Here is a 22,398-nt window from a genome sequence, read left to right on the forward strand (position 1 = left end):
TCAGATGTTTTACATTTGATTAATCTTGTGGATTGGGTCAAAGCTTTTCCTTATAAAAGAAATGCCTGTAAATACACTTAAGAGAATATATGGGAAAAATGTTTTCTTTTTTTTTTTTTTTGAAGCGGAGTTTTGCTCTCATTGCCCAGGCTGGAGTGCAATGTCGCAATCTCAGATCACTGCATCCTCTGCCTCCTGGGTTCAAGTGATTCTCCTTCCTCAGCCTCCCAAGTAGCTGGGATTACAGGCTCCCGCCACCACACCTAGCTAATCTTTTGCATTTTTAGTGGAGATGGGGTTTCACCATGTTGGCCAGGCTGGTCTTGAACTCCGACCTCAGGTTATCTGCCCGCCTCAGCCTCCCAAAGTGCTGGGATTACAGGCGTGAGCCACTGCGCCCTGCCAGGAAAATGTTTTCTTAGCAGATAGGCATGGAAGGTGATGGGGAATTGAAAGGACAAAGAAAATGATCCACAGCATCTTTGTAGTCTCGTGTCCCTACCAAATCTTTACTGAAGAGGCTGCTAAGAAGTCAGTTAACTCATTACAATTTTATTACCTCTTTTTTACCATTTTCTGTGGTTCAAACAAAGCTTGCTGGAGCCCCAAGGAAAGGAAGCATTTGGCTAGCTAATCCACAAGCCCAGCCACTACGTTCTTGGGTAATGGTAGCTGATACCTTAAGGCCGTTCTTGTGCTAACTCATTTGCCAGATCCCTACTGGGAAAACAGTGACTATTCAGGTAGCCATTTTGTTTTTTGTTTTGTTTTGTTTTGAGACAGGGTCTCACTCCATCACTCAGGCTGTAGTGCAGTGGTGCAATCCTCACTCACTGCAACCTCCCCTCCCGGGTTCAAGCAATTCTCCTACCTCAGAGTAGCTGGGACCAGAGGTGCACACCACCACGCCCAGTTAAATTTTTTTTTTTTTTTGGTAGAGATGGGGTTTCATCATGTTGGCCAGTCTGGTCTCGAACTCCTGACCTCAAGTGATCAGCCCACCTCACCCTCCCAAAGTGCTGGGATTACAGGTGTGAGTCACTGCACCTGGCACAGGTAGCCATTCTGGATCACAACTGTCAAGTGAGTTTGCAGCATTTCAAAAAACAAATTGCATTGTGGGAGGATTTTCTTTCCTCTCTATTCCAGCCATCTCAACTTGGTAACACTTCCTGTAATCCTCAGTTACATCTTCATGGTTTAGAATTCTCTCTTGCCGGGCGTGGTGGCTCATGCCTGTAATCCCAGCACTTTGGGAGGCCGAGGCAGGGGGATCACGAGGTCAGGAGTTCGAAACCAGCCTGGCCAACATGGTGAAACCCCATCTCTACTAAAAATACAAAAATTAGCCCGGCGTGGTGGTGCGCGTCCGTAATCCCAGCTACTTAGGAGGCTGAGGCAGGAGAATTGCTTGAACCCAGGAGGCAGAGGTTGCAGTGAGCCGAGACCGTGCAGCAAGACTGTCTGAAAGAAAAAAAGAGAAAGAGAAGTCTCTGATATTTAGAGCTGTTTTTTTAGGCCTTTTAAGAGAGGTCCATAGCCAGAGTTGTGCTTTTAAGTTAACCAGTGACAAATTTTTATTTATTTATTTATTTATTTATTTATTTATTTGAGATGGAGTCTTGCTCTGTGGCCCAGGCTGGAGTGCAATGGCATGATCTTGGCTCACTACAAGCTCTGCCTCCTGGGTTCACACCATTCTCCTGCCTCAGCCTCCCAAGTAGCTGGGACTACAAGCACCTGCCACCATGCCCGGCTAATTTCTTTTGTATTTTTAGTAGAGATGGGGTTTCACCGTGTTAGCCAGGATGGTCTCGATCTCCTGACCTCATGATCTGCCCGCCTCGGCCTCCCAAAGTGCTGAGATTACAAGCATGAGCTACTGTGCCTGGCCACCAGTGACAGATTATTATTCAAACATTGATGAGAGTAAAAGACTGCAAATTTGCCGAATGCAGATTTATAACCGTAATAAACGTTGAACGGAAGATTAAAAAGTCTAATGGGGGGTATAATATAGAACAATTCATTAATGAAATATTACAATTTTTATTTTTTCCTGTTTTCTTGGACATAAAAGTTGTCTAATATTGTTTAAACTAACCATACCTCATCTATTCAAGACACTCTAATTATTGTTTTGTTAGTAAGATGACCTCCTTAAAAGAAGATGTGCAGCGCAGTGCCATGCTGTGTATTCTCACAGTCCCTGCTGCAATGACCAGTCATGACCTTATGAAGTTTGTTGCCCCATTTAACGAAGTAATTGAACAAATGAAAATCATCAGAGATTCTACTCCTAACCAATATATGGTGCTGATAAAGTTTAGTGCACAGGTAAAAGTTATTAAAGTTATTAAAAATCTCTTTGCCACAAAAACTGTGTTATTGAAACTGTATGATAGTAGCTGTATGTGATTTACAACATTTTGCACTTAAGATTCTTGATATGTCTTCTAAGATATAATTGTAATTCTAGATGTATTTCTAAATTCATTAGCAGAAATACAATTATAACATACACACATTTTTTTTTTTTCAGTAGAGATGAGATCTTGCTGTGTTTTCCAGGCTACTCTTGGCCTCAAGCAATCCTCCTGCCTTGGCCTCCCAAAGTGCTGGGATTACAGATGCTCTGAGCCACTGCACCTGGCCTCATGCCCATGATTTTTTATAGATCAGATTGGGTATGAAGTTTAGGGTTTTGCAAGGAGGTAGAGGTTGCAGAAAGCTGACATCACACCACTGCACTCCAGCCTGGGTGACAAGAGTGAGAATCCATCTCCAAAAAAAGAAACTAGTTTCTTTTTTTTTGAGACGGATTCTCACTCTTGTCACCCAGGCTGGAGTGCAGTGGTGTGGTATCGGCTCACTGCAACCTCCGCCTCCCGGGTTCAAGCGATTTTCCTGCCTCAGCCTCCTGAGTAGCTGGGACTACAGGCATGCACCACCATGCCTGGCTAATTTTTGTATTTTTAGTGCAGATGGAGTTTCACCATGTTGGCCAGTCTGGTCTCGAACTCCTGACCTTGTGATCCACTTGCCTCAGCCTCCCAAAGTGCTGGGATTACAGGCATGAGCCATCATGCCCGGCCTGTTTGTTTTTTTAAACAAGCAGTAACTATTCCAGAAAAGCAGTAGTTCCCAAACTTTTTGAAGTTAACACCATCTTATTATTTTTCCATTACCCCCACTTCTTTCATTCTTTCTTTTTTTTTGAGATGGAGTTTCACTCTTGTTGCCCAGGCTGGAGTGCAATGGCGCGATCTCAGCTCACAGCAACCTCCGCCTCCCAGGTTCAAGCCATTCTGCCTCAGCCTCCGGAGTAGCTGGGATTATAGGCTTGCACCACCATGCCCGGCTAATTTTGTATTTTCAGTAGAGGCGGGGTTTCTCCATGTTGGTCAGGCTGGTCTCGAACTCTGGACCTCAGGTGATCTGCCCGTCCCGGCCTCCCAAAGTGCTGGGATTACAGGCATGAGCCACTGCGCCTGGTCTCATTCTCTTTTTAATGGTGGAAGAGTGTACCTGTTCTGTGAGCCGCAGAGAGAAGCTTTAGTGTGGAGTTCTGTCTACAAGAGAGTACACAGTTACTATGTTTTATGTTTACAAAGTGCCCCATCATTTAGGGAGACATTTAAAATGTTTCAATTAGCCTTTGGATTTAAAGTTTACAAGTTGACATTAAGAACAGAAAAGCATTTGAATAGCTCCTTTCACTGTCCATCAGAGAGCCTTCCAAGGGTACCAAGGAGCTTTGCAAACCATGGGAAAATCGTGCCTTAAGCCATTTCAGTCTGGTAGCACATGTAATAATAAGGATAACGATGATAATATCCAACGTTTATTGATGGCTTCTGTATCACTGTGCCAAGTGTTCAATACGCTTTGTCTCATTTAATCCTCACTACAATCCCTTGCGGAAACTGTGTTGTTATCTTTGTTTTACAGATGAGGAGGGTGACTGCAGAGGGAGATAAGTGGTTTGCCCAGGGTTACATAGCTAGACATAAATGACAAGCAAGAGTGGCATCCTCACTTTCAATTCCAGGGACACACTCCTCTCCTAGTAGGAGTGGGATGAAGGTGTGGGGAAGGGAGGCGGTTGTTTGTGAGACATTCTATGACAGCAGTATTGTTATAGTTTCTACTTAACAACTAGGGCAATAAGCAAGTAACAAAGGAAAAGACCCAGAAATAGATTGGGAAAAAATGTTTAAGAACACTTAGGCTTTTAAAATAGTCTGAAGTCTTATAAACCCACCACACTCACCTGTTTAATAAACCCACACAATTCCCTATAACAAGTACTTCCCTTTGTAATGTGCAGGTAATATTGTGGATATTTACTGTGAATGAATTTTCCTTGTACATCTGCACTGTCTTTCCCCTTGTGTCTTTTGATCAAGTGAGGGTTGCTCAAGTTGACATGTTTTTCTGAGACTGTGAAGCAGGTTGCTGCATGTTCTTCCCCATGGGGCTAGAACCCTTTATCTTGGTATCATGAGTTGTATTATTTATTGCTAACTCTGGGTCTTAGGGGCTGATCCCTATCATCCTATCAGGGATTTTCTAAGACCTAATAATACCCTCTTGGTGTAAGACTGGAAGTTAAACTAATATCGGCTGTAGTGAGAATAATAGGCTCAGTAGCTACCAACTATGAAGCACTTACTAGAGACCGGACCCTGTGCCAAGTGCTTTCCATGCATTGTCTCCTTGAATCCTCTCAATGATGCCATGTTGGCTAGGTGCAGTGGCTCATGCCTTTAATCCCAGCACTTTGGGAGGCCGAGGTGGGCGGAACACTTGAGGGCAGTGGTTTGAGACCAGCCTGGCCAACATGGCAAAAGCCCATGTCTACTAAAAATACAAAACTTAGCTGGATGTAGTGGCGCACGCCTGTAATCCCAGCCACTTGGGAGGCTGAGGCAAGAGAAACGATTGAACCTGGGATGTGGAGATTGCAGTGAGTCAAGATCACACCACTGCACTCCAGCCTGGGCAACAGAGCGAGACTCTGTCTCAAAAAAAAAAAAAAAAAAAAAAAAATGCCATGTATTTTACAGTCGAGGAAACAGGCACAGATATGGCACTTGCCCGCAGCTAAATAGCTAGTAGGTGACAGAGTTAGGTTCAAACCTAGGCAGCCTGACTCCATAGCCTAGGCACCTAACTACATTTTTATTCTTTTCCTCACCACAGATTTTTAAATAAGGACTCATAGGCCTTCCCTTTATCTTTGGTAATTTTTGAATTTCTGTTGGCCTTAGCTTTAACTGAAAGAGTTGTGAGGCCAGGTGTGATGGCTCATGTCTGTAATCCCAACACCTTGGGAGGCCAAGACAGGAGTATTGCTTAAGGCCAGGGGTTCAAGACCAGCCTGGGCAACATGGCAAGATCCCGTCTCTTCAAATTTTTTTTTAAAAGATCAAAAAAAAAGGTGGGGGGGTTGTGCTTACAAATTTGTAGTGTGACCCTTAGGAAACTTGGTCTTTGGGTAGAGAATTTACAGTTCTTCAGGACATAGGAAAAGCAGAAGGAAGTTCAATTTTGTTGTTCTTGGGGGCAGAAAAGTACAGATGGCCACTTAATAGAGTATGTTGGCTTTTTTTCACCTGCGTGCTTAGTTACCATAGCCTTAGCAGACGCCTCTTTGGAGAAGTAGAGTTATGTTCTCAACGCTGTAGTTGATTCCTGTGACAGTGAAGGACCTTGATCATAATGGATTTGTCTTTTTCTGAGTTAATCCTCAGAAGAGAACAATAAAACCAAAGGACTAGAAGGAAACAAGAGCCAGGTTTATTTAAAGTTTTGGGTCCATACAATGCAAACATTTTCAATAGAAGCTGTTTCTGCAATGTGCTTTGCAGTTAGCTTCAGGCTTTTGTTTAGTGCACTTAGATGGTGAGTTGAATTTTGTGTATTTTGTTCCCTGCTCTCTACCTAGTACATAGCACAGGGCCTGGCACATACTAGATGCTCAGAAAATACGTGAACAGGCAAAGGTGCATTTCTAATACCAAGATTTTAAAGAAGAGATCAATATGTTAACTGGGAAATCTCAGCTGTTTAGTGATGTTGTTGTTATAAAAAAATACTTTTTTTTTTTTATCTTTTTCATTTCTGCCACAATCATCCTAGTTTAGGCCACCATGACGACACCTGCATGCCTCTTCTCCTTTTTTATTTTATTTTATTTTTTTGGAGACAAGGTCTCGCTCTGCTGCACAGGCTGGACTGCAGTGGCACAATCTCGGCTCACTAGAACTTTCACCTCCTGGGCTCAAGCTATCCTCCCACCTCAGCCTCTCAAATAGCTGGGACTACAGGCTTCCACCCCCATGCCCGGCTAATTTTTGTATTTTTCGTAGAGATGGGGTTTCGCCACGTTGCCCAGGCTGGTCTCAAACTGGCTCAAGTAGCAGAAAGGAATAATTCGTTGAATGGTTTTGGTCACATGCCTTGTCCTTTCCTCTGAGGAGGCCTGGTTGTTTAGTGAGCATTTGCAGAGCTCCAGACCCCAAGAGGGCTCTGCCAGCCCGTGGTGGTGCCCGAGGCTCTGAAGAGATGAGAGAAGGCCCTGACTTTCAGGCAGTCCGTTTTCTCCTGGTGAAACCATGTGCTGACTTTGCTGCTTACTCAACCAAAAGCATTTCAAGAAACCGTTGCTCCTGAAGAATGGGGGAAGCCATATTAGGTTGTAACCTCTTAGTATTAAAGAGGCTTCTGGTCCAACAGCTGGCTTTAAACATTTTCAAATTATAATGCACTATGCTCAATACACAGATTGTTTTCTTAAGTAAAGCCTCTCCACCCCAACCTGCTGCCACTGTGCACCTCCAAAATAAAAGTATATTCAGAATTGATCATCCTTCCTCAGCTGCTTAGCTCACTTGGTCATGTTAAGAAAGCATAAGTAGCCAGGCGCGGTGGCTCACGCCTATGATCCTAACACTTTGGGAGACCGAGGTGGGTGGATTGCTGGAGCTCAGGAGTTTGAGACTAGCCTGGGCAACTTGGTGAAACCCTGTCTCTACTAAAATACAAAAAAATTATCTGGGTGTGGTGGCGTATGCCTATAATCCCAGTTACACAGGAGGCTGAGACAGGAGAATTGCTTGAACCTGGGAGGCAGAGGTTGCAGTGAGCTGACGTCGTGCCATTGCTCTCCAGCCTGGGTGACAGAGCGAGACACCATCTCAAAAAAAAAAAAAGGTAGGGGGAAGCATAAGTAATCAAGAATTCACAATTACCTCATTGGAGGGGAATTAAAAGCTACCGAGAAGCTTACAGTGTCTGTGAGATTCAGAACCTTGTGAGGGTAGACAGGCAGGACTATTTTTGCCTGGTGCAGCCCTGAATCTCTTCCTTAAGGTTGACGATGCTGCATTTCCTTTTGCAGAATTCCCAGAAGCAGCCTGTCAATGTTGGTAGGGCCAAAGCACATAACTTTCTCTGTTTGGGATAATGCCCGTGTGGGAATAAAATCCAGACAAGCCTTGGCCTCCCCGCTTGCCTCAAAAAATTGGCTGAGTTTAAAAACTGGAATCATCACCGTTGCTTGCTACTAAGGCTAGACTAGAAGGTTTTGTTTACCTGTGTCCATTTCAGAGATGCACATGTGCCTTTGCAGCTTTGCCTCAAGGGGACTGTTTCTCCACATTTCACCCATTTTCTAACGCTAGGGAATGAGACTGTTAGTATTTTAAAGGCTGGTTCATCTTGGGCCCCTTGACCTTGACCCAAGAGCTTTGCTTTTGGTATTGGACACTAGGTGGCGGTTTAAGACCTCCTGATGGGATCCATTAGATGGGATCTAACTATCGTGTAGTAATATTATTATTATTATTATTTGGTTTATTAAAGAGTAGTTGGTTTTTCATCTCATACCAGTTCCCCTGGTCTTTTATTTTTTTCTAACATAAGTGCTGACATTTTCTTTCTTTTTTTTTTTTTTTTTTTTTTTTTTGAGATGAAGTTTCGCTCTTGTTGCCCAGGCTGGAGTGCAATGACCCGATCTCAGCTCATCGCAACCTCTGCATCCTGGGTTCAAGCGATTCTCCTGCCTCAGCTTCCCGAGTAGCTGGGATTATAGGCATGGGCCACCATGCCCGGCTAATTTTGTATTTTCAGTAGAGACGGGGTTTCTCCATGTTGGTCAGGCTGGTCTCAAACTCCTCACCTTAGGTGATCCGCCCGCCTCGGCCTCCCGGAGAGCTGGGATTACAGGCATGAGCCACCATGCCCAGCTCAATGCTGACATTTCCTTAAAGAGTTCTTTCATAACAAGCGTCAGTTATTATTTGGTTCCAGGCTTTGCAGAAATGAGTGTTTACTTTCAGCTGCACAAGTGATGACTAGAGGGAAAAAAAACTGCTATTAAGGGAAATGTTGACTGTTGCTGGTTGAATATTAAAATTGTACCAGCTTTCAGCTTGTTGCACTTCAGTACCTTCTGCCAGTTCAAGTAAAAACTCTGTTGTAGCCCAGGAAATACTGTAAACATGGAATATTGATTTACAAAGTATGATTAGCCTACCAATCAGCTTCAGTAGATGTGACTTTTGGTGGTCGCTTTCTCTCCTAAGTATAAATTTTAAAAGCTGATGAGAATGAATAAAGCCATGCATATTGAATATAAAGCAGATTTTCAGGGTATCTGTCTTAATTTTTTTCCTTTTCCCCATTGGTGTACATAGGCTGATGCGGATAGTTTTTATATGGCATGCAATGGCCGCCAGTTCAACTCAATAGAAGATGACGTTTGCCAGCTAGTGTATGTGGAAAGAGCTGAAGTGCTCAAATCTGAAGATGTAAGTGTGAATTGTTCCTATATTTAATTAAAATATATCAGATTGGTGTAAAATTGAATGCTAAGGTATCTGTGAAATACCCAGAATAGGCCAGTCCATAGACACAGAAAGTAGACTGGTGGTTGTCAGGGCTGCAGGAAGAGACGAATGGGGAGTGCCTGCTAACAGGATACAGGCTTTCTTCTGGAAGTGATGGAAGTGTTCTAGAATTAGATAGTGATGACAGCTGCACAACCTTGTGAATATACTACAAGCCAATAAACTGTATACTTTAAAATAGAAAATTTTATTGAATTTTATCTCATTTTCTAAAATTTCAAAAAACGTAAAAAAAGAGAAAAAAGATGCTGCATTGTTGAAATTGAGTGTTTATCAATTCTAGATCAACGAAGCCTGTAGCTGAAAATAAATGTTTTTGTTTTCAATATTAACCCTTAATTGTCTTCCTAATTGTTGTTTCTGCCTTTTATTTTTGAGACAGGGTCTTGCTGTGTCACCTAGGCTGGAGCGCAGTGGTGTGACCTTGGCTCACTGCAGCCTCTGTCTCTCCGGTTCAAGCATCTGCTAGCCTCAGCCTCCTGAGTAGCTGGGAATACAAGCGTGTACCACCATGCCTGGCTAATTTTTAAAATTTGTTTTAGAGACAAGATCAGCCTGGCCGGTCACGGTGGTTCATGCCTATGATCCCAGCTTTTTGGGAGGCTGAGATGACGGATCGCTTGAGCACAGGAGTTGGGAGGCCAAGGTGATGGATTGCTTGAGCGTAGGAGTTCAAGACCGGGCTGGGCAACATGACGAAACCTTGTCTCTACAAAAAATACAAAAATTAGCTGGGTGTGATGCTGAGCACCTTTGGTCCCAGCTACTCGGGGCCCTGAAGCAGGAAGATCACCTGAGTCAGGGGAGGTCCAGGCTATAGTGAGCCGTGATCTTGCCACTGCACTCTAGCCTGGGCAACAGTGAGACCCTGTCTCAAAAAAAAAAAAAAAAAAAGTCTCCCTGTTACCCAGACTGTTCTTGAACTCCTCAGCTCAAGCATTCTTCCCACCATGGCCTCCCAAAGTGCTGGGATTACAAGCGTGAGCCACCGTGCCTGGCCTCTTGATTCCGTTTTTTTTGTTTTGTTTTGGAGACAGAGTGTCTCTCTGTTGCCCAGGCTGGAGTGCAGTGGCACTCTCTTGGCTCACTGCAACCTCCACCTCCCAGGTTCAAGCGATTCTTGTGCCTCACCCTCCTGAGTAGCTGGGATTACAGGCATATTGCCACCATGCCGGACCAATTTTTTTATTTTTAGTGGAGACGGGGTTTCACCACACTGGCCAGGCTAGTCTCGAACTTCCGGCCTCAAGTGATCTGCCCGCCTTGGCCTCCCAAAGTGCTGGGATTACAAGCATGAGCCACCGTGCATGGCCTTGATTCTGTTTTGATAGCAATTTGTAATGGCTCTGATCTTTCACTCCCATGGGAACCTTTCCTATATTATGTGCTCACTGGAATCAGAATCATTTTATAAAGTAGCAATATAGCTGTTTATTTTAAGATTAAGATTTCTTTTACTTTCTTTCTTTTTTTTTTTTGGAGACATGAGTTTCACTCTGTCACCCAGGCTGGAGTATAGTGGCGTGATCTCGGCTCACTATAACCTCCACCTCCCAGGTTCAGGCAATTCTCGTGCCTCAGAATCCCAAGTGGCTAGGACTATAGGCATATGCCATCACTCCCGGCTACTTTTTGTATTTTTAGTAGAGACGGGGTTTCGCCATATTGGCCAGGCTGGTCTCGAACTTCTGATCTCAGGTGATCTGCCCACTTTGGCCTCCCAAAGTGTTAGGATTACAGGCATGAGCCACCGCGCCCGGCTGGATTTCTTTTATTTTAAATTAGACCTGGGCCAGACGCGATATCTCATGCTTGTAATCCTAGCACTTTAGAAGGCCAAGGCGGGCGGATAACTTGAGGTCAGGAGTTTGAGACCAGCCTGGCCAACATGAGGAAACTCATCTCTACTAAATATACAAAAATTAGCCTGGTGTGGTGGCAGATGCCTGTAGTCTCAGCTACTTGGTAGGCTGAGGCAGAATTGCTTAAACCCCAGAGGCTGAGCTTGCAGTGAGCTGAGATCGCGCCACTGCACTCTAGCCTGGGCAACAGAACAAGATTCCCATCTAAAAAATAAAATTAAAATTAAAAAATTAAGTAGACCTGAAAGTCTTTTTACTTTGAGATCTGCTTGATGGAAGTCAGTTCTGAGTAGATTGTTTTAGCATTTGATTAGGTGAAATCAAAATTTGATAAGTGGGCGATGGGGGAAGATGGTGGATGGGAGAGAAGGTGGCTGAAAAGTCTCAGCGAGCTGGAGCCGCCAGAGGACCTGAAGAGGCAGAAAAACTTGTGAAAACTAAAACTGTTTCTTCCAGTAATGGAAGGGAAAGTTCCAGTTGCAGCATTGAGAAACGGTCAGCTGAAGAAGAAGCTGCAGACCTCCCAACAAAGCCTACAGTGATCTCCAAGTTTGGATTTGCCTTAGGTAAATGACAAAGAAAGCATCAACAATATCCATCAAACTTGGATCAAATAAGCCAAAAGAAACTGTTCCAACTCTTGCTCCAAACACTCTTTCAGGAGCAGCAGCTTTTAATGAAGATGAAAATAGTGAACCAGAGGAAATGTCTCCAGAAGCAAAGATGAAGATGAAGAATATTGGAAGGGATACACCAACATCAGCTGGACCAAACTCCTTCAATAAAAGAAAGCATGGGTTTTCTGATAACCAGAAGCTATGGGAGCGAAATATAAAATCTTATCTTGGAAATGTCAATGACCAAGACAATTAAACAATGTTTTGAAATTGGGGTGTGGGGTGGGTGTAAAGTTAAAAGGAACAGTTTCCTTTTTTAAAGAATGATATAAGACTATTTTTGGAGCCACTTTTTTTTTCTCTTTCATTTTTTTTTTTAAATATTGAGTTGTACACTAACAAATTAGGGTTCAAAATTAGAGGTAATTTATGTTTTATATACAGATTTCAAGACATTTGCTAATTTTGTAGTTTCATGTGATTAGTTTCCAAAGGTTACAGATAATAAATCAGAAATGGTACCTTTTAAAGAATTGCATATTTTTTTAGAGACAACTATCAACACATTAAGAGGGGAGCAAGGCCGGGCATGGTGGCTCATACCTGTAATCCCAGCACTTCGGGAGGCGAAGGCAGGCGGATCACCTGAGGTCGTCGGGAGTTCAAGACCAACCTGACCAACATGGAGAAACCCCGTCTCTACTAAAAACACAAAATTAGCCAGGCGTGGTGGCGCATGCCTGTAATCCTAGCTACTCAGGAGGCTGAGGTAGGAGAATCACTTGAACCCAGGAGGCAGAGGTTGCGGTGAGCCAAGATCACGCCGTTGCACTCCAGCCTGAGCAACAAGAGCTAAACTCCGTCTCAAAAAAAAAAAAAAAAAAAAAGGAGGGAAGCAAATAGTTATTTTCTGTTTAAAACTGTAAGCAGTTACTCTCTTCACTCCCTTATTACCTAAACTTGTCTGGCTCCCAGGAACAGCCTTATAGAGACAGGGAATATTGGGAGGAAAACGTTACTGAACTATTGACTGAAAGTAAATTTAGATAAAATTAAAATACAGCTTTTTTCCTTATAGGCATTTGTTTGTTTCAAGTCATCATAAAGTAGGTATTGCATTGCTATCAGTGGATACAGATGCTTAGCTCTTAAAAGAATTTTTTTCGGCCAGACGCAGTGGCTCATGTCTGTATTCCCAGCACTTTGGGAGACTGAGGGTGGATCACGAGGTCAGGAGATCGAGACCATCCTGGCTAACATGGTGAAAACCCATCTCTACTAAAAATACAAAAAATGGCCGGGTGCGGTGGCTCACGCCTGTAATCCCAGCACTTTGGGAGGCCGAGGCGGGCAGATCACGAGGTCAGGAGATCGAGACCATCCTGGCTAACACGGTGAAACCCCGTCTCTATTAAAAACACACAAAAAATTAGCCGGGCAAGGTGGCGGGCGCCTGTAGTCCCAGCTACGCGGGAGGCTGAGGCAGGAGAATGGCGTGAACCCTGGGGGGCGGAGCCTGCAGTGAGCCGAGATCGCGCCACTGTACTCCAGCCTGGGTGACAGAGTGAGACTCCTTCTCAAAAAAAAAAAAAAAAAAATACAAAAAATTAGCTGGGCGTTGTGGTGGGCACCTGTAGTCCCAGCTACTCAGGAGGCTGAGGCAGGAGAATGGCGTGAATCCGGGAGGTGGAGCTTGCAGTGAGCCGAGATGGTGCCACTGCACTCCAGCCTGGGCAACAGAGCGAGACTCCGTCTCAAAAAAAAAATAAAGATTTTTTTTTTTAATATAAACTGTTGAATATTTGAAATAGCCCACTTCACCTTAATGGGTCTTGTGTATCTTCATTAGTCTTCAAAGAAAAACCATTTGCTACCAAAGTAAATCAGTATTTCGAATGTGCTTCTCTTGTTTTTTGTTTATTAGCTAGTTGCTGTAAGCATTTCCACCAGAACTTGAGGCAAATCATAAGGAAGCTGTTTATTTTAAAATACAAACCACCACCAAAAAATTAAATGTACATATTAAGCATTTGACTATTTTTATTTTTTAAAAAGTATAAACACCAAAAAAAAAATTTAACATTGTATGAAGATGGAAAACAAGAAGATGTACTTTCTGTAACTTTGTCTAAGGATTTAAATTACTAACTTGTGAATCCAGTTTAAATTGAACTTAAATACTGGCTTCCCCCACCCCGCCCCGACCCAGACGGAGTCTTGCTCTGTCGCCCAGGCTGGAGTGTATTGGAGCAGTCTCGGCTCACTGCAGCCTATGCCTCCCAGGTTCAAGCGATTCTCTTGCCTCAGCCTCTTGAGTAGCTGGGATTACAGGCACACACCACCACGCCCAGCTAATTTTTGTATTCTTAGTAGAGACGGGGTTTCACCACGTTGGCCAGGCTGGTCTCAAACTCTTCACCTCGTGATCCGCCCGCCTTGGCCTCCCAAAGTGCTGGGTGTGAACCACCGTGCCAGCCCCAGCTTTCTTACTAGTAAAATTACATGGTTGATTTTAAATGTATACATGTTGACCAGTGGCCTCTCAAAAAGCACATTTTAGATACTAGAGTAGAAGGAAAGAAAATGCATCTTCAAACATTTTTTTGGAATCCCACCACATATACTTTGTGAGATTTGTGTATTGTAGGGTGTTTGTTTTTTTATTTTTATATTGTATATGAGCTTTTTTTTTTTTTTTTTTTAGATGGAGTTTCACTCTGTCACCCAGGCTGGAGTGCAGTGGTGCAATCTCAGCTCACTGCATCCTCCACCTCCCGGGTTCAAGCAATTCTCTGCCTCATCCTCCCAAGTAACTGGGATTACAGGCACCCACGACCACACCCGGCTAATTTTTTGTATTTTTAGTGGAGACAGGGTTTCACCCTCTTGGCCAGGCTGATCTTGAACTCCTGACCTTGTGATCCACCCGCCTCGGCCTCCCAAAGTTCTGGACTTACAGGCGTGAGCCACCCCACCCGGCATCTTTTTTAATGTGACAGTTAAACACGTCTTTAAAAGCATAGTCACAGACAAAAGAAGCATACAGTATAAAAATTTCCTTGAAAACTCCTACAATATTATATTTGGAGGCAGCTTCAGACTGCTTTATTGGTGGTAACTGCTTGCTGAGCTCTTTTAGTTGGTAATAACTCCAGAGAAGCATCCTGTGTATATTCCTAACACTTGTTCACTAGCATTTAAGTTTAGAATGAGCCCCAAGTGAAACAATGGAAATGTATATAGAACTCTTAGTTCTTACATGATTTAATTATATCAAAATACATGAATTTAACTTACTTTAATGTAGGCAAACTATCAATTTTTGTCCATTTTCCTGTTTGTTAACATACCTCTCCTAGATACTCTTTTCTTGACCCAAATGAAATATTAAGCTAAGGTCAAGCTGGGAGAGAGAAACAACTGAGATGAATGTCTTTACTAAAATACCGATAAATTTGTCAAACTCAAAAAAAAATTGACGTGATAAAATTGGGCATCCTTTGTGCTGGATGCTGCACGAGGCCTCAGTTTTAGAGATTCCTTTCTTAAATGAACGTGGCTTCTTGAGAGATTTCCTGTAAGTATCTACTCTTCAGGGACTATAGGTTAATATCCTTTTTCTCTGTCCGTAAGTGTGTGCTCCCTGACCTTTGCCTAAGTAATTCCTTCTCCTCTTCTGGCTGGAAGCGTCAAGTCAAGCACTGTCTTAGGAATGCCTTTCCTGACCATCTGGACTGTCATGCCCCCTAATTCACACCCTGTTTGTGGCTTCCTGTACTATTTGCTTTTTTTTTTTTTTTTTGAGACGGAGTCTCACTCTGTTGCCCAGGCTGGAGTGCAGTGGCACGATGTCAGCTCACTGCAAGCCCCGCTTCCCGGGTTCATGCCATTCTCCTGCCTCAGCCTCCTGAGTAGCTGGGACTACAGACGCCTGCCACCGCGCCCGGCTAATTTTTTGTATTTTTAGTGGAGACGGGGTTTCACCGTGATCTCGATCTCCTGACCTCGTGATCCACCCGCCTCGGCCTCCCAAAATGCTGAGATTACCAGCATAAGCCACCGTGCCCAGCTTACTGTTTGCTTTTTAATTTGATTTTTGTCTCTCCCTCCACTAGATTCTAAGCTCTGTGGGGGCAGGAGCTGACTGTTTTTTGGACTTAACGAATCTGTTTTTACTCACTACTGTTCCGCACCTAGAACAGTGTCTGTCTGCTGCACATAGCAGGGGCTCAATCTTTACCTGTAAAATGAGGAATCAGTGTTGTTGGTGCTGTTATCACTGAATAGAAAGTATTAGGTTATAACTTACTCTATGGAAAAATCCTTCAGGTCCAGCTATTCGTTTGTTCCTTTGTATTCTATTATAGTCGTAGACATTTAGAGCTTGAGCTAGGAGTCTGGTCACATTTGAGATTTATATGTTAAGGTTTTGGCAGCAGTCTCCCTTCCTGGAATGTCAGTTCTGTGAGGGCAGAGATCTTTGTTTTGTTCACCGCTGTATTACCAGTACCTGGCACGGTGCAGGAACACAGGAGGTACTCCATCCGTGTTTCTTGAATTGAATGAATGAATAAATGAATGAAAATATTACCAATTTAAATTACTTGCTTAGAGTAATGATATTGAGAATATCCTGCCAGGAGTCAAAAAAGGAACTAGAAAACTATTATTAAAAGAAGAAAGGCCTGGCACAGTGGCTCATGCCTGTAGTCCCAGCTGCTGGGGAGCCTGAGGTGGGCAGATCACTTGAGCCTGGGAGGTCAAGGCTGTAATGAGCCGTGATTGCGCCACTGGGCTCCAGCGTGGGTGACAGAGTGAGACCCTGTCTCAGAAAAAAGAAGGAAAAATAAAGTATTGCTGGTAGATGAAGAGTGAGGCTTATATGAGGTGTTTCCTATAGGGCGCCAGCCTCCCAGTGATGGACCTGACTGAGCTCCCCAAGTGCACGGTGTGTCTGGAGCGCATGGACGAGTCTGTGAATGGCATCCTCACAACGTTATGTAACCACAGCTTCCACAGCCAGTGTCTGCAGCGCTGGGACGACACCACGTGAGTGCAGGGGCCGAACCCCTCTGTGTACAAGCCCATTGTAACCCTTCCAGAATTAAAAAGAGCCACCTGCAGAAATGAACCATTCCAAGTATTTGACTTTATTCAAGAGGTCCTTTTTCTCCTTCCCTTTCCTAAGTTCAGGGAATCGGCATTCTGAGACCAAGTCCTTTTTTAGTATGCTGATTCTGAACCCTTGTGGAATTCCCCAAAGCAGCATGAGTTGTTCTTTCCTTCCAAGAGCCAGAGAGTGAAAAAAAAAAAACAAAGCTTAGTTTGAGGCTCTCGCGGTGCAGTGAAATCTAGGTCTGGAATCTCATGTATCAGCTGCACTTGGTGTCTGCCATTCACTCTGGGCTCCTTATCAACTGGGCTACAGCAGCCTGATATTTTAGCTTTGCTGGGCTGTTGATGGCTTGGTGGCCAGTAGAAATAGCAGTTACCAAGTATGAGATCTACTCTACAGCCTCCTGATTCCCAGCATACTAGATCATAGTCATAGGTGATGTTGCTACAGACAAAGAACAGGTGAGGCCTGTACCTTTTTTTTACCCCCTAAATCCAGGATGGTTGCTCCCTTTGCAGACTGCACTGTGGGACTTAACCAGAAAGGTGTATCAGATGCTGGCTTTCTGGATTTCCCAGTACAGAGGGGAACCCAGAATGAAATCACACAAGTAAATAAATCACAGCTATAACCAGTGTTACAGAAGAGCAGTGTGCAGCATTGGGACTGAGAACTGGGGCCCTAATGAAGCCAGGACCACCTGAGAAGTGGCATCTCCAGGAGGATAATTGGGAGTTAAGCCGGGTAAAGAGCAGAACCCAGAGAAGGCAGTGGGGGAAGGGGAAGATCATATAACCAAGCACAGAAGTGAGGAGGGGTGAAAGTCTACAGGGATCTCTGTCCACCCACAAGTGGCCTGGTGGCTGGAAGAAGAATGTCAGCTTCATAGAGCGGGGGCCATGCCTGGCTTGCTCACTGCTGTGTCTCTCACACCTGATGGGGGACGTGGCACACAGGAGGAGCTAGGTAGACACTGAGGAGCACATAAATAAACTGGGTCTCTGCAGCTTATCCCTGCCCTACTTATTTAGCTGGACAGGAGTCTTGCTCCAATTCTGTGGAGTCCTCAGTCAATTCTTGGGTATCATTTGGGAGTTTTTCAAGGAATTGTCCAGTTGCCTTGAACAAAGCCATACTGAGATATGTGCATTCCTTAAAGTGTTTATCTGTATCTTCAGTCCATCTGCTATACCAGTTAAGTTCTAGGCACTTCTTTGTTCCCTGCCACTCCAGTTTTACCTTTTTTTGAGACAGGGTCTTGCTCTGTCACCCATGTTGGAGTGCGGTGGTATGATCACAGCTCACTGCTGCCTCAAACTCCTGGGCTCAAGTGATCCTCCTGCCTCAGCTTCCCAAGTAGTTGGGACTACAGGCGTGCATCATCACACCCAGCTAATTGTTTTTTTGTTTGTTTGTTTTGTAGAGATGGGGTCTCACTATGTTGTCTAGGCTGGTCTTGAACTCCTGAGCTCAAGCAGTGTTCCTGCCTTGGCCTCGCAAAGTGCTGGGATTATAGGCATGAGCCACGATACCCATCCCCAGTATACCTTTTGATATAAATTAACTGTTACAGAACCATAGCATTTTAAAGTTGGAAGTTTCCTCAGGGACCCTTTTTTCCAACAACCTCATTTTATACAGGAGGAGGACACATGCCCAGAGATAAGAATTTGCAAGCTCAAAGTGCAATGGCCAGAGAATGCCAGAACTGGAACTAGAATTCAACCTGTCATATGGGATGTAAGACATGCCATTTGCCCTCAAAATCATGTAGTTCATTTAGTGAGGTTTGAGCCTTGGTACATGCATAGAACTGTGAGAGATGCTGAGACAGAGGAAGCAAATTCAAGTCCTCTTTGGGGTGGTTTGGTCTAAGAGAGTTTACACTTGTACATAAATGCATGTGGTTCAGGGTGGAGATTGGAAGAGAGAATGATGGCATCCCCCAACAGGGGTACTCAGGAAGGGCTGCAGTAGGAGGCAGTGTTGGTCTTTTTGATACAGAGAGATGTCAGAGAAGGCCATTCGGTGAAGAGCTCCCAAAGATCTCATCAGGAAAATAGGATAAAATAATTTTTTGCAGAGAAAGGCAGGAAGAATTTAATAAACTGTTAATTATTATTATTTTTTTTTGAGATGGAGTCTGCACTCACGCTACTGGAGTGCAGTAGCGTGATCTCAACTCACTGCAACTTCCACCTTCTGGGTTCAAGCAGTCCTCGTGCCTTAGCCTCCCGAGTAGCTGGGACTACCTACAGGCATGCACCACCACACCTGGCTAATTTTACATTTTTAGTAGAGATGGGGTTTTGCCATGTTGGCCCGGCTGGTCTCAAACTGCTGACCTCAGGTGATCCACTCACCTCAGCCTCCCAGAGTGCTCGGATTACAGGTGTCAGCCACTGTGCCTGGCCAATAAACTGTTGATTATTTTTTAGTAGACAGATGAGGTAGTATATCATAGAATGCTAATTGTTTATAAGTTTATTTTTATAATTTTTTTTTTCTTTTCAAGATCAAATTTACATTTCAGAAAGATCGTTTTGATCATTTGGGCACAATGTAGAGAATTAGATTTCAGAACTGGTTCTGAAATCTAATTCTGTTCTTTTTTTTTTTTTTTTTTTTTTTTTTTTTTTTTTTTTTTTTTTTTTTTTTTTTTTTTTTTTTTTTTTTTTTTTTTTTTTTTTAGAAGGGCTTTTGCTACGTTGGCCAGGGTAGACTTGGCTTCAAGCCATCCTCCTACCTCGGCCTCCCAAAGTGCTGGGATTACAGATGTGAGCCACTGCACCTGGCCTGTTTTCTTAGTCAACCACTTTCACAGCCACCACACAGACCAAAGGGATGAGACAAAGCCAATTTCTACCTCTAGTAAGACTGCATTCTGATTTCTGGCTACCATTTCTGTTCTTTCTTTGAGTTTGTCTTCTGTCTTCTCTTTTGATGCTAAAGGAAGAAGTGTACTAGATCCTTTCCTTTCTCTTACACAGATAGAGCTGCGTCATCTGTGACACACTTAGTGTTCTTCCTGTTTATTCCATTTTCTTGGTTTTATTTACTTAGTTGGGTAACTGTTACTAGTTACATCCTTTTTTTTTTAGACGGAGTTTCGCTCTTGTTGCCCAGGCTGGAGTGCAATGGCGCAATCTCAGCTCACCGCAACCTCTGCCTCCTGGGTTCAAGCGATGCTCCTGCCTCAGCCTCCCAAGTAGCTAGGATTACAGGCATGTGCCACCATGCCCCACTAATTTTGTATTTTTAGTAGAGACAGGGTTTCTCCATATTGGTCAGGCTGGTCTCAAACTCCTGACCTTAGGTAATCCGCCTGCCTAGGCCTCCCAAAGTGCTGGGATTACAGGTGTGAGCCACCACGCCTGGCCACTAGTTATATCTTGAGCATTGTTTCTTCCTGGTGCCAGTTCAGTCAGCCTCAGCTATAACCCACTTTCTGTCCTAGTTGCCCATCTAACAAAAATACTCATGACTAGTATTTAGTATTATTTTGTGTGGAGTATAATAGAAAACAGTTAATGGATTTTTTCAACATTGTTTTTATTGGCTTTTTGTAAATTGAGGCATGAATGCCTGATAGAGCACTGGTATCTTCCACATGATGTTCATGGTGCAGTGAGATATGTGCATTTCAATAAGTACATTAACACCTTTGTGTTTAGCCGGGTGCGGTGGCTCATGCCTGTTATCCCAGTACTTTGGGAGGCCAGCATGGCCAATATGGTGAAACCCCATGCCCACTGAAAATACAAAAATTAGCTGGGCATGGAGGTGCACGCCTACAATCCCAGCTACTTGGGAGGCTGAGGCAGGAGAATCGTTTGAACCTGGGTGGCAGAGGCTGCAGTGAGCTGAGATCGCGCCACTGCACTCTAGCCTGAGTGACAGAGCAAGACTCTGTCTAAAAAAAAAAAAAAAAACCTTTGTTTTTTTACTACAGATTTTAAATCCAATTCTTAGGAGCAACTTGGAGAAGAAAGGGTACTTTTTTTTTTTTTTTTTTGAGACAGAGTCTCGCTCTGTCACCCAGGCTGGAGTGCAGTGGCGCGATCTCGGCTCACTGCAAGCTCCGCCTCCCAGGTTCACGCCATTCTCCTGCCTCAGCCTCCCGAGTAGCTGGGACTACAGGCGCCCGCCAACACGCCCGGCTAATTTTTTGTATTTTTAGTAGAGACGGGGTTTCACCGTGTTAGCCAGGGTGGTCTCGATTTCCTGACCTCGTGATCCGCCCGCCTCGGCCTCCCAAGGTGCTGGGATTACAGGCTTGAGCCACCGCGCCCGGCGAAAGGGTACTTTTTGAATGATTTAAATCTTTGGGAAATGGGGATAAGGCAGGTTGTTTGGGGTAAAAATACATTATAGGCCAAGCATGGTGGCTCACGCCTGTAATCCCAGCACTTTGGGAGGTCAAGGCAGGCAGATGACCTGAGGTTGGGAGTTTGAGACAAGCCTGACCAACATGGAGAAACCCTGTCTCTACTAAAAATACAAAATTAGCCGGGCATGGTGGCGCATGCCTGTAGTCCCAGCTACTCAGGAGGCTGAGGCAGGAGAATTGCTTGAACCTAGGAGACTGAGGTTGTGGTGAGCTGATACTATGCCGTTGCACTCCAGCCTGGGCAACAAAAGCGAAACTGTCTCAAACAAAACAAAACAAAACAAACAAGCTGGGAGCGGTGGCTCACACCTGTAATCCAAGCACTTTGGGAGGCCAAGGCCAGTGGATCATGAAGTCAAGAGATCGAGACCATCCTGGCCAACATGGTGAAGCCCCGTCTCTACCAAAAATACAATAATTAGCTGGGTGTGGTGGTGCATGCCTGTAGTCCCAGCTACTCTGGAGGCTGAGGTAGGAGAATCGCTTGAACCTGGGAGGCAGAGGTTGCAGTGAATTGAGATCGCACCACTGCACTCCAGCCCAGGCAACAGAGCAAGACTCTGTCTCAAAAAAAAAAAAAAAAAAAAAAAATTATAAATAATCAGACATGAAATGAAGTCCTAATTGTAACCTGTAAATACTTAGCTCTTTGATCATCTAAGCTTTAGACAGAAGAGCGGAAAAGGACATGAGGCAGATCCCAATTTCTCTGTTCTCTGTTTTATCAAGATTTTGTATATTTTTATTTTGAATATTTTATTTTAAGTGATATCCTTAGTTATGATAAAAATAGCATGTAAGGGCCGGGCGCGGTGGCTCACGCTTGTAATCCCAGCACTTTGGGAGGCCGAGGCGGGCGGATCACGAGGTCAGGAGATCGAGACCACGGTGAAACCCCGTCTCTACTAAAAATACAAAAAAATTAGCCGGGCGTGGTGGCGGGCGCCTGTAGTCCCAGCTACTCAGAGAGGCTGAGGCAGGAGAATGGCGTGAACCCGGGAGGCGGAGCTTGCAGTGAGCCGAGATTGTGCCACTGCACTCCAGCCTGGGGGTCACAGAGCAAGCCTCGCTCTCAAAAAAAAAAAAAAAAAAAAAATAGCATGTAAGAGGAGGAGGATATAAAATCCAGTGTTTGACTTTTGGGTTCTGTAACAGCTGTCTTTTATATTTAACCTGCACCATTATCTTTTGGTGTCCTGGATAGGTGTCCTGTTTGCCGGTACTGTCAAACGCCCGAGCCAGTAGAAGAAAATAAGTGTTTTGAGTGTGGTGTTCAGGAAGTAAGTAATGGGTGATGGAAAAGAACAAAGAATGCAGCTTTAATTGTCATGAGTTTTCTTCTGCCTGGTATGACTTAAGTTCTTTATTTTTAATTTATTTTTTTATTTTTTATTTTAAGAGACAGGGCTTACTGTGTTGCCCAGGCCGGTCTCGAACTCCTGGCCTCAAGCAGTCCTCCCACCTCAGCCACCCACAGTGCTGGGATTGCAAGTGTGAG

General features: G+C 44.1%; 1 protein-coding gene across 2 annotated transcripts in view; it reads left to right on the forward strand.

Moving 5' to 3' along the window:
- BRAP (BRCA1 associated protein) overlaps positions 1-22,398 on the forward strand; it is a 45,471-nt gene that overhangs the window by 4,437 nt on the left and 18,636 nt on the right. For both annotated transcript variants that reach the window (XM_032168658.2, XM_058425190.1), the window contains exons 4-7: positions 2,148-2,337; positions 8,703-8,816; positions 16,295-16,443; positions 22,105-22,180. In XM_032168658.2, coding sequence (XP_032024549.1) covers positions 2,148-2,337; positions 8,703-8,816; positions 16,295-16,443; positions 22,105-22,180 — 529 coding nt within the window. The remainder of the gene's footprint in view (positions 1-2,147; positions 2,338-8,702; positions 8,817-16,294; positions 16,444-22,104; positions 22,181-22,398) is intronic.

The sequence above is a fragment of the Hylobates moloch genome, unplaced genomic scaffold (assembly GCF_009828535.3).
Source record: "Hylobates moloch isolate HMO894 unplaced genomic scaffold, HMol_V3 SCAFFOLD_12, whole genome shotgun sequence".
NCBI classification, from domain to species: domain Eukaryota; kingdom Metazoa; phylum Chordata; class Mammalia; order Primates; family Hylobatidae; genus Hylobates; species Hylobates moloch.